Source organism: Castor canadensis, chromosome 7 (assembly GCF_047511655.1).
Source record: "Castor canadensis chromosome 7, mCasCan1.hap1v2, whole genome shotgun sequence".
NCBI classification, from domain to species: domain Eukaryota; kingdom Metazoa; phylum Chordata; class Mammalia; order Rodentia; family Castoridae; genus Castor; species Castor canadensis.
The window spans coordinates 75089776-75113242 of NC_133392.1; the positions used below are offsets into that span (position 1 = coordinate 75089776).

The window sequence follows — 23467 nt, forward strand, 5'->3', positions numbered from 1 at the left end:
ATGTGCTGTGTTGCTAAGTTAGGATGTTTGGAGGGTTAAGTGTGTTAAATGCATTGTCAACTTACAGTATTTTCAACTTACAATGGCTGTAACCATTTTCAACTTACAATCAGGATGTAAATCCCATCATAAGACAAGGAGCATCTATACTTATACACCAACTTTCATAGCAGCATTACTCACAAGAGCTAGTAACTAAACAATCTAAGCGTCCATCAACAAATGAATAAACAAAACGTGAGAGAGATGCATGTATATCATATACACAGAATGGAATGTTACCCAGTCATTACAAATGTAATGAAATTTTGAAATATGCTGTAACATGGATGGACCTTACAAACATATGCTTAGTGAAATAAGCCAGAGGACAAATAAAATGATTAACATATAAGAGGTACTCAGAAAGTAGAACATTGTTTGCCGGGAACTGGGGGGGTGCGGATTTATTGTTTAAAGGGTACAGAATTTTTGTTGAGAAAGATACAAAAGTTTTGGGTACAGATAATAGAGATGGCTATATAACATTGTGAAAGTACTTAACACCATTAACACCACTTACTTGTATACTTGAGAATGATTAAAAAATAAAAAACTATATAATTTAACTACTAGTTTTTTAAAAAATGATTACAATGCTTGCTTTTAAAACAAAAATGGCTTACATTTGTCCTATAAAAGACATTGCTACAATCCTTCCTAGTACCTTTCCAATAAAAAATTGAAGGTTGAGCCCTCAATAATAAATTAATTAATTAATAAAAATCACTGATAGTGCTTTACTTACCCGTTTGGGGCCACTAAAAATCTTTCTGGTATTTTCCTTTGACTTATCTCCTTGTTTATTTATGGGCTTCTTCACACTTTCAGGCACACCAGGCAAGTCCTCTGTAAAATCCAAGTTTTCTGAAATGGTAATCAAAACTAGCTAGCTTTCTAATATTTCAAATTATCCACCACAAAAGCCTATCTTTTTTTTTTTTTAAAAAACAATGCTGTGGGAAGACTAGAGGAATAAAAGCACCAGATTTGACAAAATACACTATTCTCACTTCCTGCTTCAAATACCTTCTTGTTTTATATGTGCTCTAGATTTGTGTTAATGGATAAATCAAATATTTAATAAATTTTGAACTACACAGGTCATGTTATCTATGGATACTAACACCGATAAAGTATAGTTTACACACATTTTTTTAGGTTCTAAGTCCAATGAATCATGTTATTAAATAATGCCGGCTTGCATCTACAAAGAAGGCCACATTTAAAAAAAAAAAAACAAGAAGCTCCAGTCATGGTGGTGGCACACCTACAATCCCAGCACTGGAGGCTGAGGCAGGAGGATTTTGAGTTCAAGGCCAGCCTGGGCTACGTAGCAAGACCCTGTCTCAAAAAAACAGAAAACAAACAAAAGCTAGCTATCCTTGGTAAAAGATATAAAATGACCAAGTACACGGTAGTTCAATGATTTATAGGTCTTCACACAAAACTCCTGAAGTATTAGATTACTTCCCAAATGGTTATAAACAAAGCCTAAACAAAAATGGAATGGGGAGGCTTTTCTCTACCCCAACTTTTTTAAATGTTTACTGCTTCACATTTATATAAAGACTCAATTCCAACATGGGACTTATTATCCAAACGTTTACTAATTTTCAAATGTTATTCATACCAAGTTTCTCAAAGTAACATAATTTCACATTTTAACATTTAAGAAGTTTTATTATCCTAACATGCAAAAGTCACAGATTTTCACTTGCAGATTGGATAACTCACTAGGGAAGGACAGAGCTCAGTTATTATACAGCATTACTTACCATATTTCAAGTATCTAGTAAGTTTGTTGCAAACTTCAGTTTTTCCAGAAGTGATTCAAGACCACAGTGGATAAATTCTGACAATACACCCCATTTTCCCCCAAGCAGGAGTAAAGGATGAGCCCCTAGGGGCTCCTGTTTAAACCCAGACTTAAAGCTAAGAATGATTCTAATCTGAGGGGTGAAGCTCAGTGGTACAGCACGTGCCTCACATGCTCAAGACCCTGAAAGTTCAATCCTATTACCAAAAAGAATGATTCCAGGAGAGCAGAATTATTTTTAGTCAAAATAAAGCAATGTGCTAAGTAGTCTCAAGTATGATATGCTTTACAGGAGACTCTACATTTAAGAATACTATTACAGGACTGGCAGAGTGACTCAAGTGGTAGAGCACCTATCTAGAAAGTTTGAAGTTTGAACCTAGGTTCAAACCCCCAGCACACCCACCCTCCCCCTCACCACACACACACACACACACACACACACACACACCACCACCCCCCCCCCCAAAAAAAGAATACTATTATAAGCCAGGCCTGGTGACTCAAACCTGTAATCCTAACTACTCAGGAGGTGGAGATTACAGTTTGAGGCCAGCCAGGGCAAACTCCATCTCAACCTAGGCACAAGTGGTACACACCTGTCATCCCCGCTAGGCAGGGAAGTACAGATAAGAGGATCGTGATCCAGACTAGCCCAGACATAAAGCAAGACCCTATCTCAAAAATAATCAATGCAAAAAGGGCTGGTGGAGTGGCTCAAGTGGCAGCACACTTGCATAAGGTCCTGCGTGCAATCCCCAGTACTATCAAAAAAAAAAAAAAAAAAAAAAAAAAAAAAAAAACCCTATTATAATTATAATTACACCATAATGACACTTCTACAAACTTAACAAGACAAAAGCTTTATTAAACAATTAAAACAATCTGGAAAAAACCATAAATAGTTAAGAAACTCTATAACCCAGAAACTTTCTTATATTCTTCCTCACTCAAGTCAATCTACTGCATAAAGTCCTTGTCAGCTAACGACTTAATTAGAGCAGAGCTAACCTACTTCATTTGTCTCTCACCATGGACTCTGAACCCTTAGTAGACCTCATCACTGAGACTACAATCTTAAAGGACAAATTTTCACTATTAAGAAAATACTGCACTGGGAACTTGCCTACCTAGTAAGCACAAAGCCCTGAGTTCAAACTCCAGTACTACAAAAAAAAAGAAGCCAGGCACTAGTAGCTAACGCCTGTAGCTCTAAATGTCTACTTGAGAGGCTGAGATCCAGAGGATCAAGGTTTGAGGCCAGCCCAGGAAAACAGTTCTCAAGGTCTCATCTCCAAAATAACCAGAGCAAGATGGACTGGAGGTATGGCTCAAGTGATAAGAGTGCTTGCTCTGCAAGCTTGAAGCCCAGAGCTCAAACTCCAATCCCATCAAAAAGGAAAAAAAAAGGAAGAACACTCACCTAACTTTTTTAATTTTATGAAGCCAATTTAAGAAAGCTGGAGAATATTTTACATGTTTATTAGTTCTGAGCCAACTACAAAGGCTTTTAATTAATTTTATTTTTCTAGTATTTCCCTCATTACAACCATCTGTTATCAGTATAGCTCTAAGTGTCAAATACCTAATCTTATGTCTCCACTGCATTTGGGTTTTCAAAGCTGAAACACCAAGATGCCTAGTATCTCTGTACTATACAAACACATTTTAAAATTCTCAAGTGGGGATGTAGTTCAGTGATAAAGAGTCCTTGCCTAGCATGAAGGAGGTCTGGGACTGATTCCCAAAACTGCAAAAATAATAACCACAATCATTCATTTTTAACACAAATATGAAAAGACTCAATCTATGAATTGGGACCTCATCACTAACATTTAAAATGCTGCATCTTTGGATAATTTGTAGTTCTAAATATGTACTCGTACTTCTATTAAAATTAAATATATTAAACTAAAATTGAGTAGGAAAGAAACTAAGCTACTGATTTAAGCCTCAAAAACATTTTATATATACTTATTTGTTTTTAAATTCTTACCTGCATTATTAGTACTAGACTGACTATCCTGGGAATTATCATTGTTTTCAGGGGGAGGCTGCAAGGAGGGTGATGGAGCTGTTTTAGTTCTTTTTTTGCTTGTCTTTCTTTCCACTTGACAGTCATCATCTTCGTCATCTTCACTTTCACTAAGATCATCAAAGCCAAAATATTTAATTTTGTAATTAGAACTTCCAGAACCTCCTTCATCACCTCCTGTATCATCATGATCTTCAAAACCAAAAAATTCAAGTTTAACATCCTTTTTGGACTTAGTATTACTAGGTCGAAATCTAGTAGTAGTCTTCGAAGTTGCAATATCTGCCTTTTTTCTGAGACGGCCAGCTTCTCCTAAATCTGCAGGAGTGGATGCAGTGAACTCATCCATGCTGCGTTCCATAGTATCCTGTATGGTTACATTACAAACTGACAAGCAAGATGGATGTAAAACAGTGTAATCTCTAGTCCGTCCAACCGTCCCTCTAAAACTGGTCCCACAACTTACACCGCCTTTCTTTGCCTGATTCAGGCCATCTTTACTTGATTCACTGTTTGCTTTGGCTAAGGCCTGACTGGTGCCGTCCATTAGCTTATCAAAATTTGATGCTCCTTGGGAGGATTTTGCCTTATTGGCCCTACAGTACGTCCTACAGTTGCTTGGCCTAAGAACACTTTGCACAATGTCTTCCTCAATGGCTTCATTTAGATTTTCCAATCGATTTTTAAAATCCTCATCCTTCATTTCCAAAAGAGGATCACTATCCAAACTTAAAATACAATCTTCTGACCTGATATCTTCAAAATCATTATCCCATTCATATAAGCCAGTTCTTACAGATCCTTTGATTGGAGCTATTTCCGATGGAGAGTCTGATCTTTTCCCAAACTGAGAATTCCAAGTATCATTTGTTTCCTTAATTTCATCAGCTGTGTATCCAGGAACCACTGTGGTTTCTGCGTTGGGTTTCTTAGTACTGTCTTCAGCATTTCTGTGAAAATGACTATTTTTTTCATGTTCTTCACTAAAATTCTCTACTTTATCTACAAAAATGAAAAAAGTACAAAAACATGAATGGCATCCATATACAACTTAACAAAAAGCAGGGATATTTGGTTAACAGTGCAAAACCAATTAATCTTGAAATAACTGCAATAGTTAATGTTTACACACCAGTTGCCTTCCTACCACACCTTTTCAGTATACTCAGCTCTCATGTCTTCTAATGATCTGCCTCAGGCATCCAAGTCCCTTAAAACTGTCACCTTACGCTTTTAACCCAAGAGATTTTCAGCAATGTTAAAAAAAATTGAACCAATTCAACACATCATTTAAATGACTCAGCCAAAATTTCTCAGAGTATTATGGCTTTCAAATAACAATGCTTACATTAAAAATTATTTAGAACTTAAACCATGTTAGCACAATTAATGAAAGCCTTACCAGCAATGTTTATATTTCTTTGGAGTAGGGCTGCCCATAAGGTATGCCAGTTCTGTCTAGAAACCTGTCCACAGGATCAAGTTTATATTCGTTCTCCTAATCCCAAAAGCCACATAACCTCAAGGGATTTTTAACATTGGCTCTAATGCCTAAGTGGCTACTGAGGCTATTTATGCATATCAACCAGTAAGTCTTAACCTGCCTATTCATTTTCTACTTGGGTAATTCATTTTTGTTGCTGTAAATTTTTATCATCAGCAATTTTTTTTTTTGTACATTGGGCTTTGAACTCAAGGCCTTGTGCTTGCTAGCCAAGCAATTTACCACTTGAGCCATGTCCTCAGTCCTTTTCACTTAAATTATTTTTGAAATAGGGTCTCAAGGTACCTCACTCCTATAATCCTAGCTACTCAGGAGGCGGAGATCAGGAGGATTGTGGTTCAAAGATAGCCTGGGGAAAACAGTTCAAGAGACCCTATCTCAAAAATACCCAACACAAAAAAGGGCTGGCAGAGTGGCACAAATGGTAGAGTGCCTGCCTAGAAAGACGAAGCACTGCGTTCAAATGTCAATAACACCACCAAAAAAAAAGGGGTCGGGTGGGGTGGGGAGCCGGTTATAAGTAAAGTCTGAGACCAAACCTGAAGAAATAATACTGTTGCTTTTGTAACATGTAAAAAGACCACAGCGACCTGAATCTATAGACCTGTACTGCCCTAATTAAGCTAGCTCTGTAGAATTCAGGCAAGCCTGGAGTATTCCTGAGAGTTTTAATTTTCTCATCTGTTCAACGGGGAACCACTAACCTATTCTAGTTCACAGAGTAACTGAATGAATTACTGGGAATAAATGCCTATGGAAAGGTTTAGTAAACATTTAGTATGCTTAATAACATAAAGATCTCTAAGATATCACTAAATATTAAACTATATCATTTTTATAGTTGTATTCTACTGTCTTAGTATCACAAAATTTAGACTATTTCTATTTTATTCGTAAACAATGTTCTGACTTTTAAAACATTTATGAGAACTTTTATAAATAATAAATTTCATTAACCAGTTTTTAAAAATTACAAGTTTTGTTATCTGCATTTCTTCTAAAAATCAGAGTATATGTTGTGTTTGTGCATTTCAAGTTATTATTCTCATCAACCGGCTGTGATTGTAAGAATTTAACTTTGTTGCAAGTGCAAAGAATGATAAAAAGCTCTAAAAGAAAATATCCTCAGGCTGGCACCCGTGGCTCACACCTGTAATCCTAACTACTAAGGAGGATGGCGGTTCAATGCCAGCCTGAGCAAATAGTTCAAGAAACTTTATCTAGAAAATTCCCAACTCAGAAAAGGCCTGGCAGAGTGGCTCAAGTGCTAGATCACCTGCGTAGCAAGCATGAGGCCTTGAGTTCAAACCGAGTACAACCAAAAAAAGAAAAGAAGCTGTATCATTAACAAAAATCAATACATCCAAGTATTCAACTATTAGCATAAACAATCCTTCAGATGAATTATTAGTGTGTATATATATATACATATAAAAAACTTCTGAAACACAGTACCTAAGTAAAAGCTAGTAACACAGCTCTATTTTAGTACATAAAATAATTGTGCCCTATTAGAGTTACAGCTACCTTATCCTAAAATGCAGATTTGCAACTACTTTAACTGTCCTATCCCCTCAAATATCCCAGAACATCCCACTTAACAACTCAAAATATAAAGTACATAAAGAGAAAAAAAGACAAAAAGAAGACAAAGATGGTGGCTCACATTTGTAATTCTAGTTACTTTGGAGGCAGAGATCAGGAGGACCACCATTTCAAGTCAGCCTGGGCAAAAAAAAACCCAACACAAGGCTGAGGAGTGGCTCAAGTGGTAGAGTGCCTGCCTAGCAAGCATGAGGCCCTAAGTTCAAACTCCAATACCACCAAAAAAATAAATAAATAAAATAAAAAGGAAAAAGAGTTCAAAGACAGCCTGGGCTATCCATGGAGGGAGAGGGAGAGTAGGGAGAAAGAGAACAGAAGAAGAAAAGGAGGGAGGGAGAATTAGGACTAAGTTTTTATGAACTGTGTAACAAATGTATTTCTAGCAAAGACAAGCAATGGGGTTAACTTACTGGCTAAACTGTCCTTGTACAAGTCACCTTTAGAAGTTCAAGTGTTTCTTTTGAAAAAGTAAACTAACAGAATCAGCTTCAAGGGCAGATGAAAAGATAATATACTTAAGAATATTTTGCACATTATAAAAGCATCACACAACTGCAAATTATGGCTATGCCACAAGAGATAATTATAATAACCTTTTATTAAGAATCTTCTTAGAATCCTACCCTATAAATTCATCAATTCTCTCCTTATGTCCTAAATACTACACCTCATGCAAGAGAACCAATGCCATATTCTAGGGTCTATTGTTCTTACAGAAGTTAGAGTGAAGACTGGATGTGTAGTGAGCTCTCAGTATAAGACTTAGCTCTACATCATCTATGATCAGGTACTTAGTACACTTTAATTTTAGTTTTTTGCCATAAGTGATAAAGAGCACATGCTTAGCATGTATGAGACCTGGGTTCAATGCTTAGCACCTCCCCCTAAAACCATTAAGAAACCCTGAATAAAAAGTAATTAAATGGCACACCTATATTCCCAGCATTCTGGAGGCTGGGGTAGGAGGATATTAAGCTCAAGGCCAGGTTGGACTAAATAGTAAGACCTGTCTCAAATTCTGCACCACCCCCCCAAATTAATCGACTGCCCACTATTCCCTGGATTCTTAATTTTGTAAGAAAGGTATTTCTTTACACTAGTCACCAAACCCACCATTATGCAGATGAGGAAAGAGAGACCCAAGAGACTAATGACTGTAAAGTCTCCAATTAAACCAATAACCAAGAGAGGTCTCATAAAGAGAGCTTCATTGAGTTATGTATTACACTACCTCAAGTGGTGGCTGCTAAAAACTGAAGTTTCTAAAGCAGACAAACCCATCTCAAGCCACATTAATAAAAGATGTTCAGATGAAAAGGTTAAAAATCAAATGCACTGGTCAAATGGTACCCGAAGTGCTGAAAACTGATTTTAAACAAAGCCACAGAAATTGGCTTTGGAGACCATAACCCATGAAGTACAACTGAGGCAACTAGAAAAGTTTAAATGAGTTGGGGAACATCATTAGCAGCACCATGAACAACAGGTGTTGGCGAGGATGCGGGGGGAAAAAGGAACCCTCTTACACTGTTGTTGGGAATATAAACCAGTACAACCACTCTGGAAAAAAATTTGGAGGCTACTTAAAAAGCTGGACATCGATCTACCATTTGATCCAGCAATACCACTCTTGGGGATATACCCAAAAGACTGTTACTCCAGAGGCACCTGCACATCCATGTTTATTGCGGCACTATTCACAATAGCCAAGTTAGGGAAACAGCCAAGATGCCCCAGCACTGACGAATGGATTAAGAAAATGTGGTATCTATACACAATGGAATTTCATGCAGCCATGAAGAAGAACGAAATGTTATCATTCGCTGGTAAATGGATGGAATTGGAGAACATCATTCTGAGTGAGATTAGCCTGGCCCAAAGGACCAAAAATCATATGTTCTCCCTCATATGTGGACATTAGATCAAGGGCAAACAAAACAAGGGGATTGGACTTTGAGCACATGATAAAAGCGAGAGCACACAAGGGAGGGGTGAGGATAGGTAAGACACCTAAAAAATTAGCTACCATTTGTTGCCCTTAACGCAGAGAAACTAAAGCAGATATCTTAAAAGCAACTGAGGCCAATAGGAAAAGGGGACCAAGAACTAGAGAAAAGGTTAGATCAAAAAGAATTAACCTAGAAGGTAACACACACACACAGGAAATTAATGTGAGTCAACTCCCTGTATAGCTATCCTTATCTCAACCAGCAAAAACACTTGTTCTTTCCTATTATTGCTTATACTCTCTCTTCAACAAAATTAGAAATAAGGGCAAAATAGTTTCTGCTGGCTGGTGGAGTGGCTCAAGTGGTAGAGCACCCGCCTAGCAAGTGCAGGGCCTTGAGTTCAAGTCCCAGTGCTGCCAAAAAAAAAAAAAAAAGTTTCTGCTGGGTATTGAGGGGGTGGGGGGGGACAGGGAGGGGGCAGGGGGAAGAAATGACCCAAGCATTGTATCCACATATGAATAACAAAACAATAAAAAATAAATAAATATCCGAGAAGTTGGCATGAAAAGATCAAACTTATTCAAGGTGAGGAAGTTGTTCAATTCATAAACTCTAAGAATTGATGAGCAAGAGCTTTAAAGATCAATTAGATCAAACTAAGGAGATGGGATGCCTGGGAAGAGGGTATACTTAACTCATCCTGAAGTACATACTTGATAACATGGAACTTAATTAAAATTACTTATTTTGGCTCTGCCTAAAGACTTGTACAGAGAATGTAAAGACAAGTCACAGAGATGGAGAAAAAAATCTGCAATCAATTAAAGGACCTGCATCTAGCATATGTAACTCTTAAAGTTCAAGAAAATAACCAATTAAAACTGAGCAAAATATCTGGGAACACTCTCTTGGGACCCCTCCCCGCTCTAGGAGCTCTACTCTTTGCTACTTTTCTATCTCAATAAACTCTTTTGCTTTATTCAAAATGAAATAAATAAAAATGAACAAAAAATCTGAACAGGCATCACCAAAGAATAAGCACATTAAAAATGTTCATCACCAGTCACGAGAAAGAAATGCAAAAGGCTAAAATCCCTTAATATATTAAGAATCCTTATATAGCAACAAGTCTAATGTTGCAACAGAAAAAGTTTGGGATATACAGAGGCAGTTCATAAAGAAATATAAACAATTTAATAATTTGGAATACACAATCTTATTCAGAAATAAAAATTAAAGTAAAACAAAGTTGAACTGTATTTATAAAGTTCTCGGTATGTGCCAGATCCCGTTGTAAATACTTTCCGTAAGCTCCATATTTGACATCATAGCAGCCATCTGACATAGATTAATACATATTTCACAAGTTCATAAACCCCTATTCACAATTCTGACATCCAACAAACTTTAAAAACTGAACACATTTTGAAGCAAAACCTGATCTCACCTGAAGTGAAGCTATTTACAGTATTACCTTACTTAGGGTTGATGTTTTCTTTTTTCCTGAAGAAACACTAATTTAATTAGAAAGTACCACCTACAGATCTTTTTTTGTTTTTTTGGGGGGAGGGGAATGTCACAGGGTTGATACTGGAGTCTGAACTCAGGGCCTTGCACTAGCTGGCAGATGCTCTACCATTTGAGCCATGCCTCCAAGTCCCACCTCAGATCTTAATGGGGTGTTCATGAAAACTTTCCAAAATCCAAAATAATTCTAAATTTGTATCTCATTCTTCATTAGTGGACCAATACACCGGTTGACATTAAGTGGTATTTATTCTCATTTATTCTCTGAAAAATAAAGCAGTTTTATAAAGAAAAATACTGAAAGCAACCCAAAAGTCCGACTTCAACAAGGAACAGGTAAAGCGATTTATAGTACATATATAAAATGACAAAAAATGAAGCAGTACTTTTATTTAAGATGGTGAGAGGGCCAAAAACAAAACAAAACAAAACAAAAAACCTTTCAGAGGGATTGGGGATTTAGCTCAGTGGAACAGCACTGGCCTGGTAAGTGCAAGGCCCTGAGTTCAGTTCCCAGGACTGAAGGAAAAAAAAGAAAAAAAAAAAAACTTTTAGATACTGATATGGAATTATTTCCAAAATATATTAAGAGGTACGAAACAGTCTGTTGTAGTTTTATAGATTTAAATACACACACACACACCCTTACCTGCATGTAAATTTGGGGAATACAAAGAAAAAAGCAAGTGTTTTTTTCTATTCTCTTACTTAACAATCAATACAGAAGATTCCTGTGAGCCCAATATGTGGGAGATACACAACACACACAGTGAGCAATTAATTCTGCAGGGTATACCAACTGAGTGTTCAATGACTGATTTCAATTCTGACAGCACATACCTGGAGGTAGCTTCAGATCCCAGAGGATGAGAGCTCAGTCCTTGAGAGCAGCCTACTTCAGATGCCAATGACAAGCCCCAAGTAGTTTTACTTGTCATTTTGACCAACTGTAAAAGTTGGGGTTTCCACAATACCCTTCCTCAGGTCCCATTAATTTGCTATAGTGACTCACAGAACTCGGTGGAAAACTTACCTACGCTTACTGGTTTATTATAAAAATAACACAGGGCTCAATCTTCTGAGACCCCACCCACATGGGTATTTCTTCTCTCCTTTCCTCTCTGCTTAATAAAACTCCACACTTTAAGAAAAAAAAAAAGTTACAAAGGAGACTGATGTACCCCAGATGGAGGGATGGATAAAGCAAGGTATGGGGGAAGGGGTCCATCATTCTCCAGAACTATAATTGGTTATCTAGAAGCTCTTCAAAAAATCTGTCCTTTGGGGTTTTTAACAGAGGTTTTAATTACAGAAGCATAGTTAATTTAATCATTGGCCATAGTCGATCATCGACATAACCTTTAGCTTCTTTCCCCTTTTTAGAGACTGGGAGTGAAGGGAGAAGAATGTGGCTGAAAGTCCCACCTCTTGCCTTGGTGGGACAACACCTATCCCACCTAAAGGCTGTCAACCCATCAGTCAGCTCATTACTATGCAAGAAGACACATTACTTTGAAGATTCTAAGAAACTGGGTTATATAATATTAGGAAAAATATTTGTGACCAAATCTGTATTTCATAGTATCACCTATGTATACAGCATATATCAAAAAGGTTGAACAAGTAACAATAAATGGTCTTTCCAGGGAGAACTGTGGTGGCTGACTGGGAAAAAGACTCGAGTGGGAAGATTTTAGCCAATACCATTATAAGCCAAGTACAAATAAAAATTTATGAAGAGTATATATCCTAAAGTGAAAACAAATACAAAAACAAGACATTTTCCTTTCAGCTTGTGTATTTATCAAGGACACATAGATATGCATGCTGTGCATATTAAAGATTGTGAAAAGATATGTTGGGGGTTGGGGTATAGCTCAGTGATAAGAGTATGTGCTTAACATTCTTAAGGCCTTGAGTTCGAGCCCTAGTACAAAAAAAGAAATATAAATTGTTTGTGGCAGCCTGGACAAAAAGTTTTCAAGATCCCATCTCGGGGCTGGGAGTGTAGCTATAAGTGATAGGGCATGTGCTTAGCATCCTCAAGGCTCTGGGTTCAATCCCCAGCACCACAAAAAATCCCAAATAAAACAAAACAGAACAGTTTGCAAATTGGGAGGCCTCAAAATTTCAAGAAGGAAAAAAAAAAAATCCCATCTCAATGAATGGCAAGCGTGAGGCTCCAAGTTCAAACCCCAATACCATCAAATAAAAAATAGGCCTGGAAGCAAGGAGAGTGAGAGGAAGGGAGAGGGGGAAGGGGGCGAGGGCAGGACATGACCCAAACAATGTATACATACATGAATAAATGAATAAACAAAAAAAGAAAAAATAAATAAAAATTAAAAATTAAAAAATTAGTCAATATAAAAAGGGATGATTGCACAGCTTAAGTGGCAGAACACCTGCCTAGCAAGCATGAGGCTCCAAATTCAAACCCCAATACCGGCAAACAAACAAACAAACAAAAAAACCCAACACAATATACATACATGAATAAATGAATAAACAAAAAAAGACAAAATAAATAAAAATAAAAAAAAAAAACCAACACAAAAAGGGCTGATTGCACAGCTTAAGTGGCAGAGTGCCTGCCTAGCAAGCTCAAGGCTGAGTCCTGGCCCCAGCACCACAAAAAAAAAAATAATAATAATAATAATTAATTAAAAAATAATTGAAAGGTAAAAGGTACTTAAAAAAATTAAGTATTTCAATTGGTATTCAAAAATATTCTTATAAAGCATACTTATGAAACACAAATTTTATATGTAATTTTAAAGATAAAATAGTAAAGTAGGGCTTGGAGTGTAACTCAGTGTAGAGTACTCATCTACCATGTTCAAGACCCTGGGTTCAATCCCTAGCACCACAAAAAGAAAAAAGAAAAACACTGAACAATTTCAAAAGTACTAATCAGTGGGCCCACTACACAGAGCAGGTCAAGTTAACACAACTACCCCTAATCCCCCATCTACACAGTCCTCAGACTTCTGCTGAGAGGAGTCTCTGCAGCACAAAGAAGTTAGGTTCTTTTATTTTATTCATCCACATCCTCAACAGAAGGATACTGTTCCTCTTAGGGTGGCCTCCTCTGCATGGCTCAGATTTGGGCCAGAGTGATAATAGCTTTACTGCAACTAACCAAGGTTGGGGCCCCATCCCTGTGATTTCCCTACATTCCTCCTACACCCCTGTAAATAAATCCTCTTCATATTATCCAATTTGGGCATGCCATCTGTTTCCAGTTGGGACCTGGACTGACAGATGCAAATGTTAAAAATGACACGAAAAATGATGAGGGGAGAAAAGAGTTTTTAATTATCATGTAGGTAATATGTAAACAAAGAAAGTTTCTCTGGGAAAATTTGGTGCTACAGCCACCATGACTATCATCTGTTTCTCTGGGTCATGATCCAAACTGTAGTCTGTCACCTACCTCCTCCCCTCGACTGCTTATAATGTGTCTGTACTTCTTTCCCATCTCCTAGTCCAACCCCCTACCATGAGCTGTGAGTACCTAGACTCAGTGATCAGCACAGCCCAGTATACATATACTTGGGACTCATCTCTGTCACTTCCTTGCCCTGATAACTGATGAAGGTGTCTATTCTACAGATATCCCTGCTACCTTAGAGTAGGAGGGTTTGGGAATTACTGGAATACTAACTCTCCGGAACCTGTTTACAGAACTATTAGAAAAGCACTTTATCATAAAACTCATTATTTTAAGGCTTGTGGCACCTAGCTAGTTCTCTTTAATAGTTTTAAGTATCTGTCATCCAGCAATCTTAGTATTCCTTCTTAATAGAATAGCATTAGATTTATCATCTAATCCTCTATACCAATCTTGCTATTATACTGAATTCCACAAAATTCCAACTCTCTGACCTCTCAGTTCCTTAGTTCTCTCTCATTAAAAATCTCCTACTGGGCACAGTGCCTATAATCCCAGTTACAAAAGGCAGAGATCAGGAGAATGGAAGTTTGAAGCCAGCTAGGGCGCAGAAATATCCATCACAAAAAAAGGGCTGGTGGAGTGGCTCAAGGTGTAGGCCCGGAGTTCAAATCCAGTACCGCCAAAATAAATAAATTCATTAATTAAAATAAAAGTCCCTAATTCCCTAGCCAGGCACCAGTGGCTCATGTATATAACCCTAGCTACTTGGTAGGCTGAGATCAGGAGGACAAAGGTTTGAAATTAGTCCAGGCAAATAGTTCAAGAGACCCCATTTCCAAAATAACACATAGCAAAAAGGACTGGAGATGTGGCTCAAGTGTAGAAGTGCCTGCTTTGCAAGCTCAAAGCCCTGAGTTCAAACCGTTGTTCCACCAAATAAATAATATTCATAATTTCCTGGCAATACCACCCTTCAAATACACAAATACTCAGTACCACTTTAAGCAAATGGAAAAAATTTATTGGCTACAAAACCAGTCATGCAAATTAAAAGCCTATGCTATAGTTATCTCAATATCTGGCAGGGTATGTAGACTGAATCCCAGCTGGCTGGCAAGGAAAGCGTGCCAAGCAGAAATATAAGTCTTTGCACCCTTCTTTCAAGAGTCCAGGCTAACAAAGAAGGAAAATGGAAGTAGCCTCATGTAAAAGGAAAGAAAAGCTACCTTTTTTACCTTTAATGCCCACAGCCTAGAATTCCAAACTTTAAATACTAGCTATCTCTTAGAAAGGTGAACTTTAGCTCTTATGAAGTCATTTGTAAGTGGCTCACTGGTTTCAAAAGCAGCTGCAATCAGAATTTTGTTTTTTAAAATTAGAGATTAGACACAGAGCTATTTGCAGATGAAAACAGAAATCCTGAATTTGCTTGAAGGACTGAAGGCCTGGTTCAAGTGGTAGAGCACCTACCTAGCAAGAGCCAAGCCCTGAGTTCAAACGCCAGCACAACCCCCACCCCCCCCACCCCCGCTTCCCCATAAAAGGGAGTGGAGGTGGATAGTGGGAGTGGGCAGAATAGATGAAACAAGATTTGCCATATACTAGGCTAGGGATGTAGCTCGGTGCTACCTAAGGTTCAATCTTCAGCATTAAACAAACAAAAAAAGAGATTTGCCATGTATTAACAATTGAGTACATGAGATTCCTTCACTATTCTTTTTGTGTATCTGTTGTTTACATAAAGGACATCCTTGATATAAAGGTTAGGACATTTTAGCAACTCAACCCTTCCCTGGAGTTCTTGTGCATAGTTTGTAATCTTGCTGCTGGTTCCCATACCCATGAGTCACAATTGGAAAATAGCAACCATTATGTTTTATCATGATCTAGTCCTCAATTTCCTCTTCAAATCAGTGACAATTTTCAAAAGTACCATCCATCAAAAAGTATTTGAAACCGCATTTTAATAACATTAAAAAATTAACCAGGCTCTGATGGTTCATGTCTGTAATCCTAGCTAATCTGTGAGGTTGAGACTGGGAGAGTAGAGGTCCAAGGCCAGCCTGGGCAAATGGCTGGAGACACCCCATCTCCAAAACAACAAAACAGACTGAAGGTGCAGTCTGGCTCAAGCAGTACTGCGCCTGCTTTGCAAGTGCAAAGCCCTGAGTTTAAACCCCAGTCCCACCAAAAAAAAAAAAGTGCCAGGAAAATGACAAAATCATTCGAAGCTTGGATAAGCCTTTTTCACTTATGAAAATTATAATTCCACAGCAAAAAAAGGTGTGAATGAACAAGGACATTCCACTAAAAAAAAAAAAAACTCTTGTAACTTAACCTGTGCACTTTGAACAAGTTATTGATAAAATTCCCAATAGTATCTTAAATAAAATGTTGAACAAAACTTACAAAAGACTACTAAGATTTCTGAGACATGAATAAATAGTCACTTTTATCTAGATAAGAGTCCAAAACCTTGTCATTCTCAAGGGTCCCTATATATAGCTTTTTTTTTTTTTGGCTTTTTGACACTGTCTGATTATGCAGCCCAGGCTGGCCTCAAACTTACATTCCTCCTGCCTCCGACTCTAGAAGTGGGACTGTAGGCATGGGACACACACTACATCTAGCTATAGACCTTTTATCAAAAACTCACATTTGAGAGCTGGGGGCATGGCTCAAGTGGAAAAGCACCTGCCTAGCAAGCACAAGGCCTTGAGTTCAAAGTCCAGTACCACTTAAAAAAATTTATGTTTGGATTCCTAAACTTAAATAAAATTATAAAGCTTTCTGAGTGAAAGTCAAGGCAATGGCAATCTGACAGGCATAATGCAAGAAGAGTCTAGGGAGCCCAAAACCAGTGGCTCACGCCTGTAATCCTAGCTACTTAGAAGGCAGCGATCAGAAGGATCACAGTTTGAAGCCAGCCCAGGAAAAATAGTTCACAAGACCCTATCTCAAAAAAACCCATCACAAAAAAAAAGGCCTGGTGAAGTGGCTCAAGGTGTAGGCCTTGAGTTTAAACCCCAGTACCACAAGAAAAAAAAAAAAAGTCTAGAGAAACGACAAGTTCAGAGCAGACAGGCAAAGAAAAGGAAGGTCATAAAGTTCAAAAGCAGTCTCAGAACTCCAAAACCAACTTACAAATGTATGAACTTATGTTTCTTTTAAGAACTGATTTACACACATTTGACAGAATAAGGCTACCACAAAAATTAAAAGCACGCCCTCAAAGTTTGCTTATCCTACAGGAGGTTTCCAGAATTGTTGTAACTCTATGTGGCCATTTCTCCTCAAATCCATTATAGTGGAGTTTGGATTCATGGTCAGTCCACAATAACAGCATGAGAACTACAACTTAGCTATATTAGACTGGGAAGCTATCATCTTATTCTACAGAAAACTATTTTCGGTTCCCACCTACCAACTTCCAGTAATAAGACATATATGAGAACAAAGCTACATAAGAAATTGCTTCCTATAATTATTTAACTGCCATAATCATGTTCCCCTTACCTACACATTCATCTTTCCTAGTTCCCTCTGCCATCAGGGCCCCTGACTGCCAGTGGTGCCCCATTGACCAAAAGACAGCACACATGGGCTTCCATGACCACTTTCACCACTTGCCCAGCCTCAGTCTTCCTTCCTCTAGTCCATCTGTCCCACTCTGGGAATTAACTATCTGGGAATAGCAAGAAATGGCAGTAATAACACTACATAACTCAAATGAACAGCATTCCCAGAGCCCAGTGCAGGTTTTGACAGTTAGTGCTCAATAACATGTCAAAAAATCAATAAATGAATTCCATTCCAAATGTGTCACTTACTGAATTCTTAAAAGGAATTTGTCCTTTGGAAGCTTAATATAAGGCACATCAAGCAGTATAATGGAGTGTACCTTACATAAGTTTATTAAAAATGCTGAGCACTTTTTTCACTCTTTTCTCCTCTTTGGATAAGAGGGTGAGACAGCTGTTAGTGTCATTTCTTTGATCCTCTGGGTTAATTCTGATTTGGCTGTCCTTACTGCTATGTCTACATTTCTCTTAAAGCACTGTTCTTAAATTGAGCATAGGTTTTCTTTCAAAAAAAAAAAAAAAAAACCAGAACATAAAAACTGTTTCTAGTGCTTGCTTCAGCAGCACCTATACTAAAAAACTGGAATGATACAGAAAAGATTAGCATGGCCCCTGTGCAAGAATGACAAGCAAATTGGTGAAGTTTTCCATATAAACAAAAAACAAAACAAGCTGGCTGCCAGTAGCTTACACCTGTAATCCTAACCATTCAGGAGGCAGAGATCAAGAGGACCACAGTTCAAAGACCCTATCTTGAAAATACCCAACACAAAAAAGGACTGGCAGAGTGGCTCAAGTTTTAAAGTGTATGCCTAACAAGTGTGAGGCCCTGAGTTCAAACTTCAGTGCTGCCAAAAAAAAATGTTCAGTACTGGGCTGGGATGTAGCTCAGTGATAGAGTGCTTGCCTAGCATGTATGAGCCCTGGGTTTGATCCCAGCACCAAGGAGGGAAAAAAAAAAGAACTCACTACTAAGCCAGGTGCTGGTGGCTCAGGCCTGTAACCCTAGCTACTAAGACAGAGATCAGGAAGATCTTGTTTTGAAGCCAGCTCAGGCAAATAGTTTGTGAGACCCTATCTCGAAAATACCCAATACAAAAAAGGGCTAGCAGAGTGGCTCAAGTGGTAGAGCACCAGCTTTGCAAGCATAAACCCTGAGTTCAAACCCCAGTTTAACCAAAGAAATAAAAGAGTTCAGTATTAAGCCAGGCACTACTGGCTTATTCCTATAATCCTAGCTATTTGGGAGGCTGAGATCAGGAGGTTTGAGGTTTGAAGCTAACTAGAGCAAAACTGACTGGTGGTGTGGCTCAAGACATAGAATGCCTGCTTTATAGGCCTGAAGCCTTGAGTTCAAACCCCAATTTCACCAACAACAAAAAAACACTACTAGGAAAAGTTTTTATTTACCTCTTTCAAAATATGATATCTATCACCAAACTTTCCCATGAAGTAGAGAAATGAGGTCCATTTTCAATTAAAATAGCCATCCTTACATTACTGCTGATGGGGTGCTTACATTCTCCCTCTACCATCCTTCCATCTTAGCTCTTCATTCTTTTAGTTGCCCCAGATCATTTATTCTAAGTTCCAAATCCCTCACAGAATTGTGTAACAGCCAGGAACCAGTGGCTCATACTGTAATATTAGCTACTTAGGAATCAGAGAAGAGGAGGATCTTGGTTCAAGAACAGCCCCATCAAATAGTTCACAAGACCCTATCTTGAAAATACTCAACACCAAAACAGGTTGGCAGAGTTGCTCAAGAAGTAGGGCACCTGCCTAACAAGCATGAGGCCCTGAGTTCAAACCCCAATACCTCAACATACACACAAAGGGCTGGGTTGCTCAAGTGGTAGAGAGCCTGCATATTGAGTATGAGGCCCCAGACCTGTCCCCCAAAAATGAGTAGAGTACGACTGGCAAAAAATATTTTATGAAAAAAAAGACTAGATGCCTATATTTACAAATTAACATTCTTTCAATACACCAGCTTTGAAAACTAATTTCTATTAATGCAAGACACTATGGATCCAAAGACTCCAAACTAATCTCAATTTGCAATAAAAATCAATTCTCTACTCAATACCTCCTGAACTACTTTAAGTGGACAGTCTAACATTCCTAAATAACCCTCACTGAAAATGATCATCTCATTGTCATTATCAGCAACCATTAAATCTTTTACAGTAACAGAAATGAGATACTATGCAATTCTAACAGAACAAAAAGACTTTTCTTATTGGAATGAGGGTAGGGATTTATGCACTACTGTTTCCAAAATATACCAGATAATATGTTTAGAAATATTAATATCCAAGTTGTTTAATTAAAATTTCAACCTGACTGATTTCATTAAAGTGCTTCAATCTTTTACAAAACTATCAGTAGTCCACGCTAATGATTAATGCAGAAAGAAAACCCAAGCAGTATATATACTTTAAAACTCAATGACCTACAAAAAGCTCTCTTGGCTCATCATAAGGAAAATCAAAACTTACCTGAAGTCATTAATTTAGCACAGCTACTTTTGCTTGCATCATCTTCTAAGATTCTGTTTGTGCTCTTTTCTTTCCCAAGCAGAGTATCCTCCAAAGGTAAGCATTTATCAGTAACAACACTGTCTTCACCAACCACATGACTAATTTTGCTATTGGCTTCAAGTACTGAAGTGACTTCTTCCAGCTGAGCAGCTTCACTAGATTCTGAATAAGAGGAACCCTTACCCTGGGCTAAATTCTTTGAAGAAACTGGTAGAGACTCATCATCACTATCAAATCCAAAAGGATCGCCAGCATTTTCTTCTTCTACTTTAGGTTTCTTCGGAATTTCTTGAATATCTGCTTTGAAATTGGGCCTCTTCTGCCCTAATTTAGCCATAAATGTGGTCTCTCCCCATTTTGTGCTAAGGGTGGTCCGTTTGTTGGAAAAGACTTCATCAAATTTTGAACTGCCATTGCCTCCTTTCCTACTGTATGTTTTCCCAAATCTGGATGTCATTTTGACACCTGTTTCATATTCCCTGTAAAAAAAAAAAATTTAAGAAAGTGTATAATCACTAAATACTTAACAAGTGCTAAACACTACATGTAAAAATAAGAACCTAGGAATTCTCACCTAAATTTTCAACAGTCAGTATATAAACCTTTAAAAATGGTTAAATAAATGAGGAAGGAGAAAGGCTCATTTTTTACTCTATATGCTTCCACATCAATTTTTTTATAACAAATACATATTCATGTCACTTACAAAACAAAAAAGCTTAGTGACTAACCAACTTATAATACAGCATCCACAAAACCAACTTACAGAGAAACATTTTTTTCAAGTTCCAAATAAATCAACTTACTATTCACATATACATTTTTACCATAAAAACAATCTGAACAGGATAATTATCCCTAATTTAAGATTTTAAGAACAAAATGTTATTTTTTTTTAGAATCTCAGAAACGTCAAACAGTTGGCTAAATTTAGTTCTCTGAAATTTCATAACTTATCATACAAGCAAAAAAGGTCAGAAAAATGGTTACCTTCTCACGTATTACAACCTGCAGCTTTTAACCCAATCTTGAAGATTCTGATTCTTCGACTAATGTGACTTGAAAAATATTCCTTGTCATCTCTCTAAATGTGAGAAGCCACCATGTTCTATCTTCCTTGTCCCTATAGTGCAGTGCTCATTTACTGAGTGACATTTTCTAGAGCTGGAGAACTCCAGCATATTCTACTGACCCTGTGAATAATTACCATTATAGGAACAAACACAGAACCTTTATTTTCGTCTTTGATTTATAAATGACAAATCAACTCACCTGATATGTAGATAACAGATATTAGGACAAAAATTTTTTTTTCCCAGGGGAAGTAAATCAAGAGTCAAGCATTTTTTAAAATAAGTTACAGAGCTTTTTAAGTACCATCCTTACCCATCTCTTAACACTTTACAGATTTAAATATCAATACCATAACTAGACAAAATAGAACAATTGCTTAGGAGCTTGAAAAATCTTCATTATTTTAAACTTACAATGGAATTTTACTTGACCTATGCTTTTGAATGTTTTGATCTACACTTTTTATATTTTCCCTTTATTAACCTAAATCCTTACAACTTATAATGAACCACTGTTCTACTTAGTTTAACCTATACTAAGTAGAGGACCCCCCCCCCAAGCTTGGTAAGGAGCCAGTTCTAATTTGACAAAATAATTTAGTCGTCATACACATCCGTGCAAAGAGAAAATAGTTTTCCTGAGGGAGATCTATTTCCCCTTGTGATGTAGATTTAACACTAACAAGTTTTACTTTCTTAAGTATTGCCTATTAAACAAACAAGTATATTGGGCAGCTACCAAAGACAACAAAATAAAAACCATTTCTTCAAGGATATAAAGCTGTGATCAGCAGCCCTACATTTACATATATACCAATAAAGTCGAAATGTTTTGGATTCACGTACCTGGTAATCATGTAAAAATGCTGACTAAAGGCCAAACCAAAAATCTAGACTTGAGATCCTTTAGGCCAACATCAGAAAAATTCACTGTAAATAAAAATGGTCCTAAAACCACAAAACACTCACTGATGAAAGTCAAAGTCAGCAGATAGATATTTGATACTAAGGAGTTAATTATCTTAAGTGTGATAAGAATTTTTTTTTTTAAGAAACCATGTCTCTCACAAACACATACTGAAAAATTTATGAAGTACCAACATTAAGGAATAGTAAGTATGTGGATGATACACCTTTGGCTACGTTAGTAATTGTTGAATCCAAGCAATCTGAGTACATGGAAGCTCATTATATAATATCCCCGACTTTTGACTGCCTTTGTCATTTCTCATTACATGTCTTAATTTTTTAAGTTAGCAGACTACTGGGGCAGTATTATTTAAGCAAAAAGTTGGGTGCACATTCAAAGTTCGCGGACATATCTGACATTATATTTTAAGCATATTTCAAATACAGAGGCTATTCTCGTTCGGGCTTCAAACTCCAAAGACCAAACAAAAAAGGAAAAGAACGATTCACAGCTGTTTTCGGTCTTTGAGGCTTTGCCTCTGTCCAAAGCCAGGTCGAATTTTGAGGGACTCAGAGCGCTGGGATTTAAAAAAAAAAAAAAAAAAAAAAAGTCCTCACACTTAACCCGAATCGAAATCTGGCCTCTTCCCAGTCCTAGCAGGCTAAGACTCCCACTAAGAAAGGAGCGTGGACCTGGCGGACAGACTCACGCAGACCAGCTCACCTGGGCCGCGGGGGCGGCGGCGGCCCCCTCCCGGGGACGCTCACGCAACTTTTTTCCTCCCCACCCCCACAGCCCAGGAAAGGGATGTCGCTTCGGACGCCCCGGAAGCCTCTGCCTCCCCCAATCTCGGGGGCAGCGCGAGGCCTCGGTGGCGGGAGGGGCGGGCGATGGGGAAAGGACTCGGGACTGGAAAGATACACCGGACCGAGTTAGGAAAGTCAATCGACAGCCTCCCGGAAAAAAACTCACAGGACAGCAAATAAAAGAGGGGGGAAAAGGAGTTCATCAGATCGTCCCTTTGCCCAACTTCCTCCGAGGCCGGGTGGGCGGCGAGACCTCCATGGTCCCTGTCTCCCCCACCGCTCCCGGCTCGCTCCGGGCCTAGGCAGCCGCCCCAGACCTCACTTACCCTCGGCGCCTGGCGGGTGCTTTGGCCTCAGGCCGCCTCCGCCTCTCCCGTTCCCAACGGCCCACGGGCGGGCGCGGGAGACCCGCGCGCGAGAACAGGGTCGACCGGTGCACCAAGAGAGGCCGGGGGCTCCGCCACCGTCACAACCCGCGACTCCGCTTCGGTAAATAGGAAGCCCAGTGCCGGGGGGGTGGGGGGGGGAGCGGTGGCCCCGCAACTTCCCTCCCCGCCTCGAGCGCCGCCGGCCGAGCCGGGCCTAGGCCTCCCTGGCCGCTGCCGCCGGAGCCGAAGCCGAGCCCGCTATGTGCCCCCGCTGAGCCGCCGCCGCCTTCTGCGTCTCCGCTTCCGCCGGT

At 38.5% G+C, this 23467-nt stretch overlaps 1 protein-coding gene and 1 non-coding gene across 4 annotated transcripts in view; one reads left to right on the top strand and one right to left on the bottom strand.

The window, feature by feature from the left end:
* Wapl (WAPL cohesin release factor) overlaps positions 1-23266 on the bottom strand; it is a 66084-nt gene extending 42818 nt beyond the window's left edge. Inside the window, exons 1-4 of one of the 3 annotated variants that reach the window (XM_020161317.2) lie at positions 23115-23266; positions 19958-20478; positions 3855-4895; positions 788-906 (exon numbers count right to left, since the gene is read on the bottom strand). In XM_020161317.2, the coding sequence (XP_020016906.1) occupies positions 788-906; positions 3855-4895; positions 19958-20456 (1659 nt within the window). In that variant the 5' untranslated portion in view covers positions 20457-20478; positions 23115-23266. Of the gene's footprint in view, positions 1-787; positions 907-3854; positions 4896-19957; positions 20479-23114 lie in introns of those variants that run through there. The other 2 variants (XM_074079334.1, XM_074079335.1) reach the window with 2 other exon arrangements.
* Positions 18005-18113, top strand: LOC141425190 (U6 spliceosomal RNA). The gene has a single exon (XR_012450280.1). It is a non-coding gene; the product is annotated as a U6 spliceosomal RNA (small nuclear RNA).
* Positions 23267-23467: the final 201 nt, after the last annotated feature.